The 19,162-nt window shown below is 37.0% G+C and overlaps 1 protein-coding gene across 5 annotated transcripts in view; it reads right to left on the bottom strand.

Annotated features, from left to right (window-relative positions):
* The window catches only part of DYNC2LI1 (dynein cytoplasmic 2 light intermediate chain 1), a 40,133-nt gene that overhangs the window by 6,875 nt on the left and 14,096 nt on the right, over positions 1–19,162 (bottom strand). For all 5 annotated transcript variants that reach the window (XM_074396649.1, XM_074396653.1, XM_074396659.1 and 2 more), the window contains 7 exons: positions 17,270–17,358; positions 10,634–10,820; positions 9,274–9,342; positions 8,429–8,506; positions 4,256–4,332; positions 3,525–3,595; positions 402–499 (listed from right to left, as the gene is read on the bottom strand). In XM_074396649.1, the coding sequence (XP_074252750.1) occupies positions 402–499; positions 3,525–3,595; positions 4,256–4,332; positions 8,429–8,506; positions 9,274–9,342; positions 10,634–10,820; positions 17,270–17,358 (669 nt within the window). The remainder of the gene's footprint in view (positions 1–401; positions 500–3,524; positions 3,596–4,255; positions 4,333–8,428; positions 8,507–9,273; positions 9,343–10,633; positions 10,821–17,269; positions 17,359–19,162) is intronic.

Here is a 19,162-nt window from a genome sequence, read left to right as displayed (position 1 = left end):
GAAATTATAAATCTCCAAATCACTTAATGCCTATAACCCAAAATTCAATGGCTACTGTCTACCTAATAAACCAAGCTCCCATCCCTCAGCCTGCCACGAAGGCTCTCTAGGATTTTCAAGCTTTTTTCATCACCATTGAGGCCCACTTCCCATTCCACAGATCCCCTTTCAGTTGCCTCTCCCTTCTCTATCTGCCAGATAACTCTCTTTGAAAGTGGAGCAGGAACCATGTCTTACTCATCTTTTAACCCCCACAGTGCCTATTTACATTTTTTGCAGATGTTTAATTGATTTTTGAGCATGAGAGATAAAAACATGATCATAATAGGCCCTTTGGCACATTTCCTATAACTGTTAGATATAGTGCTAAAAATCTTGCTTTAAAAATTAGAATTATGTACCTTTGGTGGAAAGAGCTTTTCATATACTTTTTTCCACAACTCCATTGGTGAGTGGGCATCAAGCTTTCCAATGTCATTTTCAGGAACAGGAGGAGATCCTAAAATTGCAAGTTTTACTCCAAATGACTGCATTGATTAAAATATTACAAACTCTACCAATAAAAGAAATGACACTAACAAAGGTATGAATCTTATATCACTCATTTTCCCTCTCCTTAATGTAGTCACTGTTAAAATTTATCCCTACCCAGCAGAGGAAGTCACTGGGACAGATTCTAGTATTGAAAGAAGAGGAGGCAAAGAGTAAACTGGGTGAACTGAAACTCTCATTCTCCACACCCTGTACCTATACCTATATCTATATTCTGTTAACTAGTAATTCCAGTTCTTGGTAGTGTTTACCCTAGAAACACCTGCAAACTGGTATTGTATTAAGGACTTCACACTGCAGCATCGTTTGTTATCAGTGAAAAATTGACCTACAACCAAAATATTCATAACTGGTGAACAGTGCATTAATTACTACGTATAGCCATGATCTGTAACACAATCCAACAGTTAAAATAAGAAATAGACCCATATGTAGCATTAATATGGAAAAACTAAGGTAGATTGAATAAAAAGGTGAAATTCCAAAATGATGCAGACTGAACATACAAAGCAAATAGTTTTCTACACTATATATATGTGTGTAAATGCATAGGAAATTGGAAAGAACACAAATTTGCTCCTTATATGTACTCTTTTACCTTTTTACAAGGAGACTATCTTTACGTATTACTTGTATAATTTAACTTAATTTGAAAAATGTAAAATTTTGCCAACATTTGCAATTTGTAACAGGATATTTCCCATTCTATTTCCAGCCTCTATATTGTTCACCAAAACTGTTTTGCTGGTGCTCTTCCAGGACATGCTTACGACTCTGGTGGGAAAGGCACTAATACATTCCACTGATGTTATTCAGCTTTGCCAAGTTTTACTTGTATTCCTTTGTGTGTCTGTGTGTATATTCAGTTCTATACAATTTTACCACCTGCATAGGTTCATGTATTTGCTACCACAGTCAAGACACCGACTTAATTCCACTAGCGCAAGGAGCTTGTGTTGCCCTTTTACAGACACTGTCCTCCTTCCCGACCTCTCCCCTGGTCTCCTCAACCACAGTCCTATCTCTACCCTCTGACCACCAGTAATCTGCCTCCATTTCTTTTTCTTTCTTTCTTTCTTTCTTTCTTTTTTGATGGAGTTTCGCTCTTGTTACCCAGGCTGGAGTGCAATGGCACGATCTCGGCTCACTGCAACCTCCGCCTCCTGGGTTCAGGCAATTCTCCTGCCTCAGCCTCCTGAGTAGCTGGGATTACAGGCACGCGCCACCATGCCCAGCTAATTTTTTGTATTTTTAGTAGAGACGGGGTTTCACCATGTTGACCAGGATGGTCTCGATCTCTTGACCTCGTGATCCACCTGCGTCGGCCTCCCAAAGTGCTGCGATTACAGGCTTGAGCCACCGTGCCCGGCCTATCTGCCTCCATTTCTAAAATATTTTTCATTTCAAAATTTTTTATAAATAGAATCACACTGTATGTAATCTTTTCTAATTGGCTGCTTTTCACTCAGCATGATTCCCTGGAGAGTCCACCAGGCTGTGTGTATCAATCGTTTGTTCCTTTTTATGGCTGAGTAGTGTTTCCCGGGATAGATGCACCACTGTTTGTTTAACCATTCACTTGCTGAACAACTTCTGGGCTGTTTCTAGGTTTTGACTACTACACATAAAGCTGCTGTGAACATGTGCCTAGAGATTTTTGTATGAAAGTCGTTTTCATTTCTCTTGGATAAATGCCTAACAGCACAATTTCTAGGTCATGTGGTACTCACATGTTTAGTTTCATAAGAAACTGTCAAACTGTTTTCTAGAATGGCTGTACCATTTTACACTCCCACCAGCAACATATGAGAGATCTGTTTTAGCAATTTTGTTAAGTGTACAGTGATAGCTCATTGTGGTTTCAATTTGCATTTCCCTAATGACATTAAACACCTTTTTATGTGCTGCTTTGCTATTTTTATGTCCTCTTCTGAAATGAAATGTCTGCTTGTGTCTTTTGCCCACTTTTTAATTGTTTGTTTATTTTTCTGTTGAGTTTATATATTCTAAATACTAGTTCTTTGTCATACATGTGGTTTGAAATTATTTTCTCCCAGACTGTGGCATGTCTATTCATCATCTTCACATGGGCTTTCACAGAGCAAAAGTTTTAAATTCTGATGATATCTAAATTTTTAAATTGAGTAATTATGATTTTTAAATTGAGTAATTCTGAACTCTCTTCTGGCCTCCAACTATTCACAGGGGCAAAAGAATTCCATCAGCATTATCTGTTAGGACACACAGTGATTCTCACTGCTACTGGAATTAGGTTGGCGCTAATGATAATCATAAAAATCCATCTCCATGACCGTTCATTAAGCAAAATCATCTCTTTGTAATTTCATTACAAAGATTTCTATATTTGAAGTCAAGTCACCTTTAGATTGTAAGACTAACAGAGGATGGGAAATACAAAAAAACCACTACTGCCCATTACAGTGTTAAAAGCAAACTATGCCACCTGCCAAGGATAAAGAACTCCGACGTTCAAAGATCTTCACAATGAAAACAGCTTGTTTAATTTAAAAACAAATTAAATCACAACTAATTGTTACAGTTGTGTTCTTTTTGGTTTATCCTACCACTTTAATCTCTTATATACTTGCCAATTGCCCATAATATGTAGCTCTGAATTTCCTCACTATTCTATGCTCCTGGTTTCTTTAAATCCAACGAGCTAAAATTTAAAAGTACCTGGAAATCAGTGGGGGAAAGAAAATATATGAAATCTGTTTTTTAGTGGAATAGAGATCAGAAATCAGTCTCTAATGTGGCGACATTCCTTTCATCACAGACATGTCAATGTGATGCATGTTGCATTAATACTGGGCATGTAAATAAACACACAGGAAATAACAGCAATGATAATGAAACCAGAAAGAGTATGTTGGAGACAATGTAAACATGGAGTAGGATAAAATCAATAAGCAATTAAAAAAAGATTGAACAATCTTAATAAGTTCACTAACCTATTTGACTGAAAGAATCCAGTCCTGCTGTGATAAACAGTGGTTTATTCTGATCCACACATATTGATTTGCTACGTGGAAAAGAGAAAGATTCTAAATTAGTTTCGCAACTGAATTTGCTACCACACTGTCCCATAAACATGAGAGCCATATTATTGGGCTAGTTTTACATTTAGCCACTAATGAGAGCACTGCCCCAAATGAATGACTACCAATTTAAGAGATTTCAAAAATTAAAGTGTAGCATAAATAAAAATTTTATAGGGAAAAAAGTGACAGACCCTATTACCTTAAATCAAAACCAAGAGAAGGCTAAGAAGATACATTCCAAAATTTTCAATTCCATTTCAAATCAATATAAGAAAGTAATAATAGAGGGAAGCTACTAAAGTGTAGGAAAGGAGGTAAAGAAATCAGGGAACAAGTATAATATTATCATTATTTTACTCCAGCCTCAAACTAAATGTTATGTAACATTTTGATTGTTAAATGTGAGAAATATTTAAACAATATAAGAAGCAGGAAATAATATAAAATTATCTGCTTTATGTTGAGTCTTGACAAAATAAATAATAATAAAAATAATTTTAAAAACAAATGATCCCTTTAAGAACTGCTGTCTGGGTCACTTTCCTGGTCAAGACACAGAGACTGAATGGAACAATAATCAGATGAGACAAAATTGGCTAATCAATCACTCAATAAATGATATAAAAATATCTTAACAGTACCTTTTGTCAATGCCAAATGCCAACTGGTTGATAACGCCACGTATTTTTAGTAATAGAGCTTCTGATTTGCTGGTAAACTTTAAACAAATCAGGAGAACAAATTAAATGCTCTATTTTCTAATCACAGAAACAGGTAAAATAAATATGGCTTTGAACAAGCACAGATTGCAAAGAGAATTACTATTTAGTTGCCCAACAAATACTTCTGTTTGAGTAGACAAAACAAAACCTGAATAAAGAAATCTTAGTAACTTTAACTCGTTCTTCAAACTTAATGAGTACATGATGTGGAAAGGACTTGTGTTTATGCACTAATCATTTTAGCTACTCGCTACTCACACAAGTGGATCATAATCATTGTCAAGTAATTTCTTTAAAATGTATATATAAATGTATGCTTATGGGCTGTATGTATGTAAACACGCTCATTATGGTCTAAAAGAAAATTTTCCAAAATGCATTGGGGTTGTTTAGAAAATAAGAAGTATACCTCAAAAGTAGCTTTTACATCCAAGGGCACACTGCTGCCTTCCAAAAAGTCATCGTGGGAGTGCAGACCGGTCTAATGATACTGATACTCAATAAAGTAATTTTTTAACTTCTTTTTGAATTGCTTTTGGTGCTTAAGCTACTTTTTCAGTGCTGGTATATAACCAGGGAGACCGTAACCAGAATATTTCAGAGAATGAAAGGGACTGGGTATTATTAATAATTAAGGGTGACATCGGATGAAAACCAGGACATATGGTTACCCTACAAATCTTTAAAGACTAGATTGGATGCCAAGCTGGGCACGGTGGCTCACACCTGTAATCCCAGCACTTTGCGAGGCCAAGGTGGGCAGATCACGAGGTCAGGAGTTTGAGACCAGCCTGGCCAACATAGTGAAACTCCATCTCTACTAAAAATAAAAAAATTAGCTGGGCATGGTGGTGTACGCCTGTTGTCCCAGCTACTCAGGAAGTTGAGGTAGAAGAATCGCTTGAACCCGGGAAGTAGAGGTTGTGGTGAGCCAAGATCGCACCACTGCACTCCAGCCTCAGGCAACAGAGTGAGACTCTGTCTCAAAAAAAAAAAAAAAAAAAAAAGAAAAAAAAGAAAAGAAAAGAAAAGAAAACTAAAAAACAAGACCAGATTGGATTTCTGTAGATACCAAAAGTCATTCATAGCCAAGTCAAAATGACTAAAAGGTATGGAAGTAGGAAAAACAACCTTGAAATGAAATGTAATTATGTAGCAACGATATCAGCATTATGGTTCCAATGGCTATTCCACAAGATAAGCTTCGTTCTGGATTAAAAACAGAAAGTTCTTAATGCTCTCAGAGAAAGTATTCAAAAGAGAATACTCGTGTATATGTAAGATCTGATATATTTATTTAAAAGAAAGCCATTGAAATAATTGTAATGCTTCTACTGGGACAATGTTTAAAAATACCTATAGAAAACTTTAACTGAATTTAGAAATACAACTGCTCTGTTTAATTTTATTTTCTTTACGAAAAAGGAAAAACCTAGTCACAAACACATGTCATAGAACATAGGGCTGGGAGAACATTAGAAGTTTTCTAACCCAACTTCTGCATCTGGTGCATCAATTACTTCTAAAACATCTTTCACAAAGAGCTGTAGGCCTTCTGCTTAAACAAACTCAATGCCTGGGAATTCATCTCCCAAAATAATTCACTCTGTTTTCAGATAATGGCAGTATTAGAAAGTGCTTTCATCTTTTGAGTAACTCTATTGATTCCTTTTTCTGGACCTTAGAATAGCAAAGAATGAATTTAGTCACTTTTCCATGGAATATTCCTTCAACTATATAAGAGAGTTATCACATTGCAGATGATATTCTACTGGTCCTCATATATAATAATTTTAAGTCCCTGCCATTCTGGTTGCTCTCCTCTGAATCTGGTCCCACTTATTAGTCTTCTCCTCTTCTTTTGAGGGGTGAGGAGCATGTTGGTTTTTTGAGATGGGGTCTTGCTCTGTTTCCCAGGCTGGAGTGCAGGAGTGCGATCATAACTCACTGTACCTCGAACTCCCAGGCTTAGGCAATCCTCCTGCCTCAGCCTCCTGGAGTAGCTAGGACTACAGGCATGCACTATGATGACTGGCTAATTTTTTTATTTTTTTTTGCAAAAATAGGGCCTCATTTTGTTGCCCAGGCTGGTCTTGAACTCCTGGCCTCAGGTGATCCTCCCACCTCACCCTACAAGTGTTGAGATTAGAGGCAAGAGCCTCCACACTCGGACTGTTTTTTGTTTTTATTAACTTAATTAGATTGTTCATAATACTGAATCAATATTCTCAACTGCACTATAAAGAATCAACTATAGTGTTGGGGGAAAAAGCCCTGCTAAATATCATGGAATTTTGCAAAGCAGTACCCAACTTTCTTCCTTAAATGGGGCAGAGGATAAGAGGAGATGTGAAACTGAAAAATGAGGTTTTGATAACTTTGGCTGCAGTCTTCCTGAAAGACCTTATGGTTCCTTTGGTGGTCCAGAAGTACTCCACTAACCCAAACCCTGTTCCTTTGGGCTTACTGAAAGCTGAGATGAAGCCCTTCTCAAAGCCATTCCCTGGTTCCTGATTTTGTTGGATCTCCTGGGCCATGGTTATTCCCAGGCTCGCTGTGGCCTGCGTTGACCTGGCTTCATCTAAATTTGTACCCATGAGACCAGACTGGGCCCTCCATCAAACATAATCTGTTCCTAAAGAAATAGAGGGATTTCCCTCAGCTAACTTTAACCAGAATTAAATGTGTGACCCTCTCTAGTGGCAAAAATAAGTAACTGCAAGATCTTTACCTCTGTACCCTTGATGAGCCATTCACTCATATCCTCTCAAAATAGTAAAGAAGAACATTTTCCAAAGTACCATGTCAACCTTATACATAAGCAAATACAATTCAAACATAAAAGGTGATCCTTTTTAAGAAAATACATAATGAAATGTATTTGTAATGTTTTGAAAGGTATACAAACCGAGAATACATATTTTATACATTTAACTTTCAGTCAAAATATTCTAGCCATGAAGGCAAAGGGCTAGACCATGTTGTCTCTAAGTTCCTTGGAGTGCTTTAAATTGGAGGAAAAAAAGAGACCATTAAATTATTATTCAAATGTAAAGAAAAAATTTTTCTTCTTTGAGACAAGGTCTCCCTCTGTTGCCCAGTCTGGAGTGCAGTGCTATGAATATGGCTCACTGCAGCCTTGAATGCCTGAGCTCATGTCATCCTCCCACCTCAGCCTCCCAAGTAGCTGGGACCACAGGTGTGTGCCACCATGCCCAGCTAATTTTCAAAACTTTTTGTACAGACAGATTCTCGCCATGTTGCCCAGGATGGTCTCAAACTCCTGAACTCAAGTGATCCTCTCACCTTAGCCTCCCAGTGTTGGGATTACAGGCGTGAGCCACTGCACCCAGATGGAAATTTTTAAAATAAAAATATGTTTCTATTTTATTGCATTAAAGGACATTTAGTAAAGTTTAGTCCTGCTGTGGGAGATAATAATAATAATTATAAAAACTAACATTTATTAATATACTGTTCTAGGCCTGGTGCTAAGCATTTCACATGTACCCCCTCTTTGAATCCTCACAACAACCCTATGAAGAAGATATAATTTTTCTCCATTTTAACCTCGTGGACAATGAGGCTTAAGGGAAATTAAGTGACTTGCCTAAGATCACATGTCTAATAAATGGTCACCCTGAGATTGGAACCCAGGAAGCATGACTTCAGATTTCATGTTTTTAACTTTTACAACAAACAGCACTTTTTTTAAAGACCCCTTACCCCCAATAAACAAAACTGTTAAAGTTGCTTTTTGTTTTTCTTTTAAGGGAATATAGATTCTAATTCTTAAGGGGATGCTAAAAACGAATAAATAGATCATCAACTTATCTCTTTAAGCTTGATTGGGGTTTATGGATATAAGCAATTCAGAACTTTCGCTCCAAAGAAGGGGGAGACCATCTAGCAGTGCATGTTCAACATGTACTTTATCAAATGCTCTGTAAGGAGAGGTCTTTGGCAGTGGGAAAGCAATGGGACCATGCACATTAGCAAAAGCATTTATTCCTCATAGCTGTGTATCAAGTTGCTAATCTCCCCAAGTTTGGTACTGGCCATCGAAGCCCAAAGAACAAGATTTATACAAACCATTAATGATGCTCCATAATAATGTGCAACAAATCGAAGTGTCTTGCATATTACCTTTCTCTTCTCAGACTCAAAATCCTGTAGAAATACGTTATTAAAAAATAGTCAAGGTAACCAAATATCTACAGCAGGAAGATTCAAATGATTAAATGTAAAAGTAGATTGTTTCTTATTTTTTTAAACTCACCTTGAGGAATAGGATTCCATTACCTTGATATTTGTTTCATAGAGAGTCGAACAATAGCTGCCGCCTTCTTAGAGCTACAGCTATCGGATCTTTGTTTAAACATTACTTGGTTTAATTCAGATATAAGCACACATTTCATAGTGTAGAATACCCTAACGATTCTCTGACAAGCAAAGATAAGAAGAAACTAATTTTCTACTTTCTTCAATTTAAAAGTTGGAAAGTAAGTCTTATTCCCCAGTGACTGAGTTGAAGATTTTCTTCTTTTCTTTTTAAGAGACAGTGTCTCACTGTGTAACCCAGGCTGGAGTACAGGGGTGTGATTACAGCTCACTGTAATCTCAAATTTCTAGGCTCAAGTGATCCTCCCTCTTCAGCCTCCCAAAGTGCTGGGACTACTGGCATAAGCCACTGTGCCCAGCAAGATTCATTTTCTAAACCTGCCTATCCCCATTCTAATCACTGCATTTATTTTCTTTACCTATTTTTTTCTGTCCCTACTTTATCTTCTTTTCCAAAATCTTTAGATATGTGACTTATTAACCTGTTCTTTCAAGAATTACTTTTCTTATTTTGACACTATTTTGGTACCTTCCTCATAAAAAGCACAGCCATGTATGTACAATGAACTCAGCTAGAAGAGCTGAGAAGAACTTACCTGAAAAATATCATATTTACTTCCAATAATGACCAGAGGTACTGGAAATGGGTCAATTATTTCACGATCCTGTTAATAAACACATTGCACTGATTTATTATAATTCTCTCATTTTTTTCCTTTTTTTTTGAGATGGAGTCCTACTCTGTAGCCCAAGCTGGACTGCAGTGGCACGATCTCAGTGCAACCTCCACCTCCTGGGTCCCAGTTCAAGCATTTCTCCTGCCTTAGCCTCCCAAGCAGCTGGAATTACAGGCACATGCCACCATGCCCAGCTAATTTTTTTTTTTTTTTTTTTTTTTTTTTTGGTATTTTTAGTAGAGATGGGGTTTCACCATTTTAGCCAGGCTGGTCTTGAACTCCTGACCTTGTGATCTGCCTGTCTTGGCCTCCCAAAGTGCTGGGATTACAGGTGTGAGTCACCACTCTTGGCTGATTTATTATAATTCTTTATTGCTATGTGCTCAACAGTTTCTATTTACTTCCAAAAATTTTCAGTCTCTTCATAGATGTTTACTTAATTTGCTTGACATAGAATTTGTTCCAGTATTTAACTTTTCACTTCCTAAGCAATGTTTCATAAGTGTAAAACTAGAAATGGCAATTCCCTAAATTACTATGATATTTATTCTTTTCCCTTTTCCACCCTTTTATTTTCCTATATAACAGATTACCTTCCTGGTAATATGTTTTGTTTTTTTTTTCTATTTTATGTTAACTGTTTGTGGAATAGCATTTATCCAGCATAGATTTGTTTTGTTACATAATTTCCTATGTAAAACACTTTCTTATAAACTCTGGATAATATAAAATGCTGCTCTTAGTTTTCTAGATGATGATATTTATGATTGTATTTGAAGAACTTGTGTTACTATCATAGCAACTTTATAATTTAACTAGCTGTCAGATGATCAAAAGATACTGAGTAAGTGACAGAACTAAATAAATGTAAAATACAGAGTGACGGTGAAGGCTATTAAAACTCTACCCCTTGCTTAAACGTGTAGCTTCATCTAGTCTTTGTCAGGTGACTTTTGTACAATATGGATTTTTATCTACATTTTTACAGAGATTATAAAATCAATATCAAACCACGACTTTAAAACTCTTATTTCTCCGATTGGTGTAATACGCCATTATAATCACAGTAGATGTCTAACAAGAAGATGTAAGGAATCTTTTTCCTTGTTTTGCTCTTACTGAGATTTTAATAAATTGCTGTAATTTTCCAGTGAACAGGTTCATCTACATCAAATGAATTTCAAGTCATGCATAAAAATCTAAAGAAGTTGTTTGTGATGTTATCATTAACTATATATAGGGCTAAGGATTCTAGTAATAATTCCAAACAGCAACTCACAGGATGGTCCTTCTGCATATTATTCCAGATCTTCTGTCTCATTTCAGAAACTGCTTTAGAATTAGTCTTTCCCAGTTTCATTATCACCTTGTCTACATGGCTTTTTGTGGCTTGCAAGAGATTTTCCATAGTGGGCCAAAGATCATTAGGTTTTGAAAGATCCAGGACAAGAACAAGAGAAAATATCCTAAAGAAATAAAAATGTCTTTCAAAAAAGACTCAAAATAATTACCATTTTGAAACCCTAATGTACTGAAACTTATCAAAGAATAACTAAAATATACCTTAAAGAAAAAAAACCCAAAACCATAGCATTATTCTAAGAGTCAAAACAAACAAACAAACAAAAAACCCAAAGGCTGTATTCTAATACTTTCCTCTAGTGATATTTAAGTGTTACAACTAACAGTGGAACTACGTTTCTGTTGAACTAAGAGTAGTTTTGTTCAAACAGAGAAGCTGCAAGCATTAGGGTCGACAATGCCGTGTTTACATCCAATTTTACTGTGTGCTCCAAAAAGCAAAGCAAAAAGAGTAAAAGCAGCAAAAACAATAACACAATAATCAGGTAAAGGAGAAGAAAACAGATGTATGGATGGACCTTGCTAGAGAACTCTCTAGTTAATCTCCACAATAACCCTCTCCAGATGTTATAATGTCCATTTTATAGATTAGAAGTCTCTGGCACAGATTTATACAATTAGTAAATTGTAGAACCGCTATTTAGATCCAAAGTTACATTTTTTTTCTCTGATACCATTCTGTCTCTCTGCAAGCACACCCTTGACCACCAGCTACGCCACCACCATCACCATATGCACTTGCATTCTGTTCATGCACATCACACATAAACCTAAACTCAGCAACAAACATTCCTGTTCAAAAATGGGCAAAGAGGCCAGGTATGGTGGCTCATGTCTGTATTTCTAGAGCTTTGGGAAGCTGAGGCAGGAGGATCTCTTGAGGCCAAGAGTTCAAGGCCAAGAGTTCAAGACCAGCCTGGGCAACATAGCAAGACTCCATCTCAACTATATTAAAAAAAAAAAAAAAAAAAAAAAAAAAAAGAAGGCAAAAGACTCAAACAGCCATTTCTCCAAAGAAGATATACAGATGACCAATAAACACATGAAAAGATGTCCAACTTCCTACCCATTAGGCTATTGTCAAGATTTCTTTTCTTTCTTTCTTTTTTTTTTTTTTTTTTTGAGACGGAGTTTCGCTCTTGTTACTCAGGCTGGAGTGCAATGGCATGATCTTGGCTCACTACAACTTCTTGCCTCCTGGGTTCAAGTGATTCTCCTGCCTCAGCCTCCAGAATAGCTGGGATTACAGGTACACGCCAACACGTCCAGCTAATTTTTGTATTTTTAGTAAAGATGGGATTTCACTATGTTGCCCAGGCTGGTCTCAAACGCCTGACCTCAGGTGATCTGCCCGCCTCTGCCTCCCAAAGTGTTGGAATACAGGCATGAGCCACTGTGCCTGGCCTAAAAGATTTTTTTAAATGAGAAAATAACAAGTATTAGGGAGGATACAGAGAAATTAAAACTCCTATACATTGCTTATGGGAATGCAAAATGATAGAGCCAATGTGGAAAACAGTAATAGTGATTCCTCAAAAAATTCACTGTAGAATTACCAGATGATTTAGCAGTTCCACTTCTGAGTCTATACCCAAAAGAATTGAAAGAAGAGATTTAAACAGAGAGTGTACACCAGTGTTCATACCAGCATTACTCACAATAGTCAAAAGACGGAAATAATCCAAAGGTTCATGGATAGATGAATGGATAACTAAACTGTGGTATCTGTTTATACAATGGAACATTATTTGGCCTTGTAAGTGAGGAAAATCCTGACACATGCTACAACCTGGAAGAACCCTGAAGATGTTATGCTAAATGAAATAAATAAATAAATAACAAAAGGACAAATAATGAATGCTTTCATTTATATGAGGTACTAGAGTGGCCAAATTCATAGAGACAGACAGTAGGGATGATGGCTGCCAGGAGCTGGGGGAGGGAAAAATAAGAAGTTATTGTTATTTATTTATTTATTTATTGCATTTTAGGTTTGGGGGTACATGTGAAGAACATGCAAGATTGTTGCATAGGTACACACATGGCAATGTGATTTGCCACCTTCCTACTCCTCACCTATATCTGTCATTTCTCCCCATGCTATCTCTCCCCACCTCCCCACCCCCCGTCCCTCCCCCATTTTCCCCCAATGGACCCCAGTGTGTAGTGCTCCCCTCCCCGTGTCCATGTGTTCTCATTGTTCGACACCCGCCTATGAGTGAGAACATGCGGTGTTTGCTTTTCTGCTCTTGTGTCAGTTTTCTGAGAATGATGGTTTCCAGGTTCATCCATGTTCCTACAAAGGACACGAACTCATCGTTTTTGATGGCTGTGTAATATTTCATGGTGTATATGTACCACATTTTCCCTGTCCAGTCTATCATCGATGGGCATTTGGGTCGGTTCCAGGTCTTTGCTATCGTAAACAGTGCTGCAATGAACATTCATGTGCATGTGTCCTTATAGTAGAATGATTTATAATCCTTTGGATATATACCCAGTAATGGGATTGCTGGGTCAAATGGGATTTCTATTTTTAGGTCATTGAGGAATCGTCACACTGTCTTCCACAATGGTTGAACTAATTTACACTCCCACCAACAGTGTGAAAGTGTTCCTATTTCTCCACACCTTCTCCAGCATCTGTTGTCTCCAGATTTTTCAATGATCGCCATTCTAACTGGCGTGAGATGGTATCTCAATGTAGTTTTGATTTGCATTTCTCTAATGACCAGTGATGATGAGCATTTTTTCATAGGTTTGTTGGCCTCATGTATGTCTTCTTTTGAAAAGCGTCTGTTCATATCCTTTGCCCACTTTTGAATGGGCTTGTTTTTTTCTTGTAGATCTGTTATAGTTCTTTGTAAATTGTGGATATCAGCTCCTTGTCAGATGGTTAGACTGCAAAAAATTTTTCCCATTCTGTTGGTTGCCGATTCACTCTAACGACTGTTTCTTTTGCAGTGCAGAAGCTGTGGAGTTTGATTAGGTCCCATTTGTCTATTTTGGCTTTTGTTGCCAATGCTTTTGGTGTTTTGGTCATAAAGTCCTTGCCTACGCCTATGTCCTGAATGGTTTTGCCTAGATTTTCTTCTAGGGTTTTTATGGTGTTAGGTCTACACAACATATCTACAACTATCCGATCTTTGACAAACCTGACAAAAACAAGCAATGGGGAAGGGATTCCCTGTTTAATAAATGGTGTTGGGAAAACTGGCTAGCCATGTGCAGAAAGCAGAAACTGGACCCCTTCCTGACACCTTACACTAAAATTAACTCCAGATGGATTAAAGACTTAAACAGAAGTTATTGTTAAATAGGTAAAGAGTTTCAGTTTGAGAAGATTAAAAAGTTCTGGAAATGGATGGTCATGAGAATATACTTAATGCCACTGAACTGCAGTTAAAAATGACTAAATTTTTATGTTATGTACATTTTACCACAATAAAAACTAAACATATATAAATCTAGGTGGTTTTTTTTTCTTTCTTTTTTTTGAGATGGAGTCTTGCTGTGTTCCAGGCTGGAGTGCAGTGGCGCGATCTCGGCTCACTGCAACCTCTGCCTACCAGTTTCAAGCTATTTTCCTGCCTCAGCCTCTCGAGTAGCTGGAATTACAGGCAAGCGCCACCACGCCTGGCTAATTTTTGTATTTTTACAAAAATATATGGTTTCACCATGTTGGCCAGGCTGGTCTTGAAAGCCTGCCTCCTGATCCGCCCACCTTGGCCTCCCAGAGCACTGGGATTACAGGCATGAGTCACCACGCCCGGCCTCTAGGAGTATTTTAAAAAATGGTTATATTAAGTATGTAGAACCATAATCCTTGATGGTTTAGGATTCTATACAACATATCCAATATATCCCTGATCAACACAGTAAACATTCTGCTAGAACACACAGCACCAAATTATAATATGTTATTTAATTATTTTGTTTAGTTCAAGTAAACAGCCTATTTTGTATAATTCTAGCAAAACAGTAACAATTCTGTTGGTCTCAATTCAGAAAGTAGTCTTTTACACATTAATTATCAAATTTTCTAAAAATTTTTCTGATAATACATTGCCTAGCCAATTATATAATTTTAATAAGCTCATAAACAGTTTTGTTTAACTATAAAAATAATATATAGATTTTTAATGGTATTAATTTTATTTTTAGGGTTTTAGTATGGTTATGTTTCAACTATGGTTTAACATTTTTTCATTGTGATGAAATGGATATAACAAAATATATTTTTTTCAAGTGAAAAATTATTTTAAGCAAAAGAAAAATGAATTACTATAATTTTTTTCCAAGATTAAAATTTTTGTTCACAGTATATTGGAAATACTTTTGTTACTTTTTACCTTTTTCATAACAAATGACAGCCAAAACATTTTTTTAAACAAACTCTTAAAACAGAGATTCAGACCACAGGAAATGTTCTATTACAAACTGTCTAAAGTCTGTGGAAATGTTCCATGCATTTATAATTCTATGAACAGTTATTTCAAAGATAAACAGTATCTAACAGTATTTGGCAATATTATTTTCTCAAGTTGTGAGACTTCATCCAACACAAGGAAATTATGTGTCAAACTAATTCCAGTCAAAAACACTTTGAGATTAGCAAGCACATGAAGAATGAAATGTTTTCCATGAATTATTTAACCACTCAGCAACCTACTTTGGACCCAAGTCTACCGCTCCCTTTCCCTCTGTTGATCGTAACTCTGACTCTTCCTCTCTCCTAAAGCAGGCTCCAGCTGTCCTGGGGCTCCAGGGAAAGGAAGACCAAGACCTCGCGAATGAGGTATTAACCCTTGGGAAGATCTGGCTTTCTGCAGAACCTAGAATTTCCACAAGCCCAGCAGGCCAAAACCTTTTGGGCCTTGAAAAGGGTAATGAGGTAATGTAACAAGTCAGAACAGGAGCCAATTCCCAACCCAGGTAAGAGCCAGCTTCTGTATTTTCACCCTTTCAGCCTCTGGCTACTCTAACTGGAAGCTCCTCTCGCCCTCACTCTCTCTCTCTCTCTCTCTCTCTCTCTCTCTTGCTCTTTTTTTTTTTTTAAAGGGATAATGTCTCACTCTGTCACTCAGGCTGTAGTACAGTGGTATGATCATAGCTTACTGCAGCCTCGAACTCCCTGCCTGGCTCACGCAATCCTCCTGCTTCAACCACCTGGGTAGCTGAGACTACAGAGGCATGCTATGATGCCTGACTAATTTTACTTTTTAATTTTTTTGTAGCAGTGGGGTCTCACTATGTTGCGGAGGCTGGTCTTGAACTTCAGGCCTCAAGTGATCCTCTCTCTTTGGCCTCTCAAAATGCTGGGATCACAGGCGTGAGCCACCACACCCAGCCCCTTGCCATCTCTTCTCAACCAGACCACTAGGCACTATTCCCTGGCAGCTTCACTTATTTGTCTCCATTAAAGAGAAACGAATGACAAATGATGTAACTGTAAAATTCCATCTTCTAAAAAATAGTATCATAGGGAAAAGTGTTGAAAAGCAAAAAAGCAAGATCTAAATATCCCAAATCTTTACAAAGTCTATTTACAAACACTGAAAAGGCTGAAAGAAATACCTCAACATGTTAAAGTGGTTTTTAAAATGTGATTCCAGTTTCTTTTACTTTCTTTGGGTCTTTCAGTATTTTTACAAGTTCTCTATGTAAGCATATATTACTTTTGTAATAAGTGAAAGAAAGTAAATTATATTTCACTAAAAAGAAAAAAAAAAGACAAAACAAAGTCAACTGTATCCAGTCAGTTCTAGAGAAACAACTTTCCTATTAACAAGAAATAATTCCATCCTCCAAGGAGCTTAATGACCAACATGTAACAACTAATTGTCAAGCCCTTTGTATTATATCCAGGCAGCAGCAATGGTTTATGTTAAACTCTACAAATAAAATATTTCAGATTTAAAGATATTTGTTTTTCTTAGCTAAGATCAGTTCCCAGGAACACTGTAAGAAATGTCACAATTTTCCACATATTTGGCCAACATGTGGGAGTTACTGTCAGAAAAACATCACTCAAGCATTTTGAGGTTTGCCCCCAGGTTATATTTCTCTAAGGTCAGCAAACGGAGAGACTTTCTCTCTCCTCCGACATACAGTCTTCCTTTAAATGAAGCTTCAAGAATACTAATTAGCATTAAATACAAACATAGACTTTTATTACTCAGATAAAGAAAAAACTCAGAACCGAATTAACTCACACTGAGATGGATACGGAAAAGAATTAAGCTTTTCTAAATTGCTTTTATGAAATGAATTCATTGCCCAAGTGTAATTTGGTGTATCTTTTTTGTTTGCAGCTTGCAACATATGTTAGTAGGGGGAATGTCAGCTATCTCACTTCAGCACAGGCCAAAATCTTGGTTCTTTTAAAACTTCTTTGAAAGCATTACGGTTTAAGCATTTAGAAAGGAAGTAGGCATAAGCCTTCAGCAACATAAAACTGTACCCCAAAATTCTGACTGAGAAAAGCCAACTCATATTCCTCCTGGGGATACTCCTGTGTACTTACAGCTTTTCCTGGAGCTGGCTCACTTACCGTAAGGTGTCACTTGTGATAGGTATGCTGATTAAGTCCAATAAGGAGGTTCCTCCACCCAGTTCCCAAAAGTGAGCAATATCTTTTGGCTGAAAAACCAAAATTTTTGATTTTTGAATTTTAAGTACTTCTTATACATCATTAGAACTCGCCAGTTATAATTAGACGTATAAAATATTGTAGTCCTTAACCATTTCTTGGCAGTCAAAACTTTCTCCTTTATCCTATCCCTCAAGATGTTCCAAAGCACCTATTCTAAAGAAAAATGACGAAATATTAAGAATTGTCTGTATGTGTACACAAATGCCCTAATTCTAGTAATATCTTAACAGAAGTCACAAACAGTGCCTCAATTTTGTAAATGACATATGTAACACACACTTACACAGATTTTAGATTAAAAGTAACCAGTTGAACAAATTTGTATTATCTTTTTGAACATTTATAATTCTAGATAGAAATAAAACAGGTGAATAGGAAAACATTCTTATTTAGAAAGACAGAAGCTCACAGAACGAATTAGACACACTTAAGGCATGAAGAAAAGGAATGAACAAATGGCAGTCCTCGCTGCGGATCAAGATTACTTGAGCAAAAGTATAAGCAGACGATTTGTTCCTGTTTCCTGCGGAGAATCTGAGTCTACCACTGACAACACATGGTAGGTGGGGGGGAACAAGAGATCAAACAACTGCTTCTCTTTTTTATAGGGCCCTCAAAATAATAGGAAACTAACAAGGCTAGGCAGTCAAGAAGTTCAGAAATAAGATCATCTAGGGCTGGGTGCAGTGGCTTACACCTGTAACCTTAGCACTGTGGGAGGCCAAGGCTGGAGGATCACTTGAAGCCAGGAGTTCAAGGTCAGTCTGGCCAACACAGTGAGACCCCATCACTACAAACATTTTTTAAAAAATTAGCTGAGTGTGGTGGTGCATGCTTGTAGTGAATTTGGGGGGACAGTTTACTTGGGAGGCTAACTTGGGAGGATTCTTTGAGCCCAGGAGTTTGAGGCTGCCGTGAGCTTTGATCCTGCCACTGTACCCCAGCCTGGGCAACAAAGTGAGACCTTGTCTCTGAAAGAAAAGAAAAAAAGGAGGACCATCTATTCCACGAGGCCTCCCTAGACTGTTGGCTAATGGCATTTCTGCTTCCGTCCTGACATTGAAGAGCCTTCAGGTCACTGAAATTCTGTGAGGAGCTGACAAAGTACTTCTACTTAGAACGCTCAAGGAATTGTTATCTGAGAAAGACATGATGCTTCCAGAATGAATTTGGAAATATCCCACTTGATAGTACAAAGTTTAGAGAAAAAAACAGGTGAAAAATAATCACACAAGTTTTTATGTATCTGCTCCCATGAGCCTGTAAGAGACAGATTATCAATAAAATAAGTTTCAGATGAATATATATTATTTTGAATTTTTGACAAATTTTCATTTGTAATCTCTATGATTGGTTGTTCATATATGAATCATTAATTTTTGTGGGAAAAATAATTCTTCATTGGAAAATCTCCCTCAATTCAAAATTTGATAAAGGGAAGTTTTTAGAGCTCTTCTGAAAAGTTAAGCTTATGAGAGCTGTCTCAAAGTTTCCAATGAAAAGCATAATTACATTTCTAGGCTTATCGCTCATGCCAAAATTCAAGTGAGTCACAAAAACGAAGTCTTCCTGTATCTCTATATATTATGTTTTTTTCTTTAAATTTCAGCTTTAATAACCCACTTTCCTTGGTAAATCCTGGAAGCAACAATAGGCAGTTTTATCTCTTTTTATACCGCCTAATGAACAAAACATTTGGACTAAGTCAGCGTATAAAAATGTGCCTTGGTTATGGGAGTAGCAGGATGCTCCATTCTAGATTGACCTTACACACACTTAACTTTATTTAAG

This window comes from Saimiri boliviensis, chromosome 1 (genome assembly GCF_048565385.1).
Source record: "Saimiri boliviensis isolate mSaiBol1 chromosome 1, mSaiBol1.pri, whole genome shotgun sequence".
Lineage (NCBI taxonomy): Eukaryota > Metazoa > Chordata > Mammalia > Primates > Cebidae > Saimiri > Saimiri boliviensis.
The sequence above is the reverse complement of the archived record's forward strand: the minus strand, read 5'-3'. Positions and strand labels throughout refer to the sequence as shown.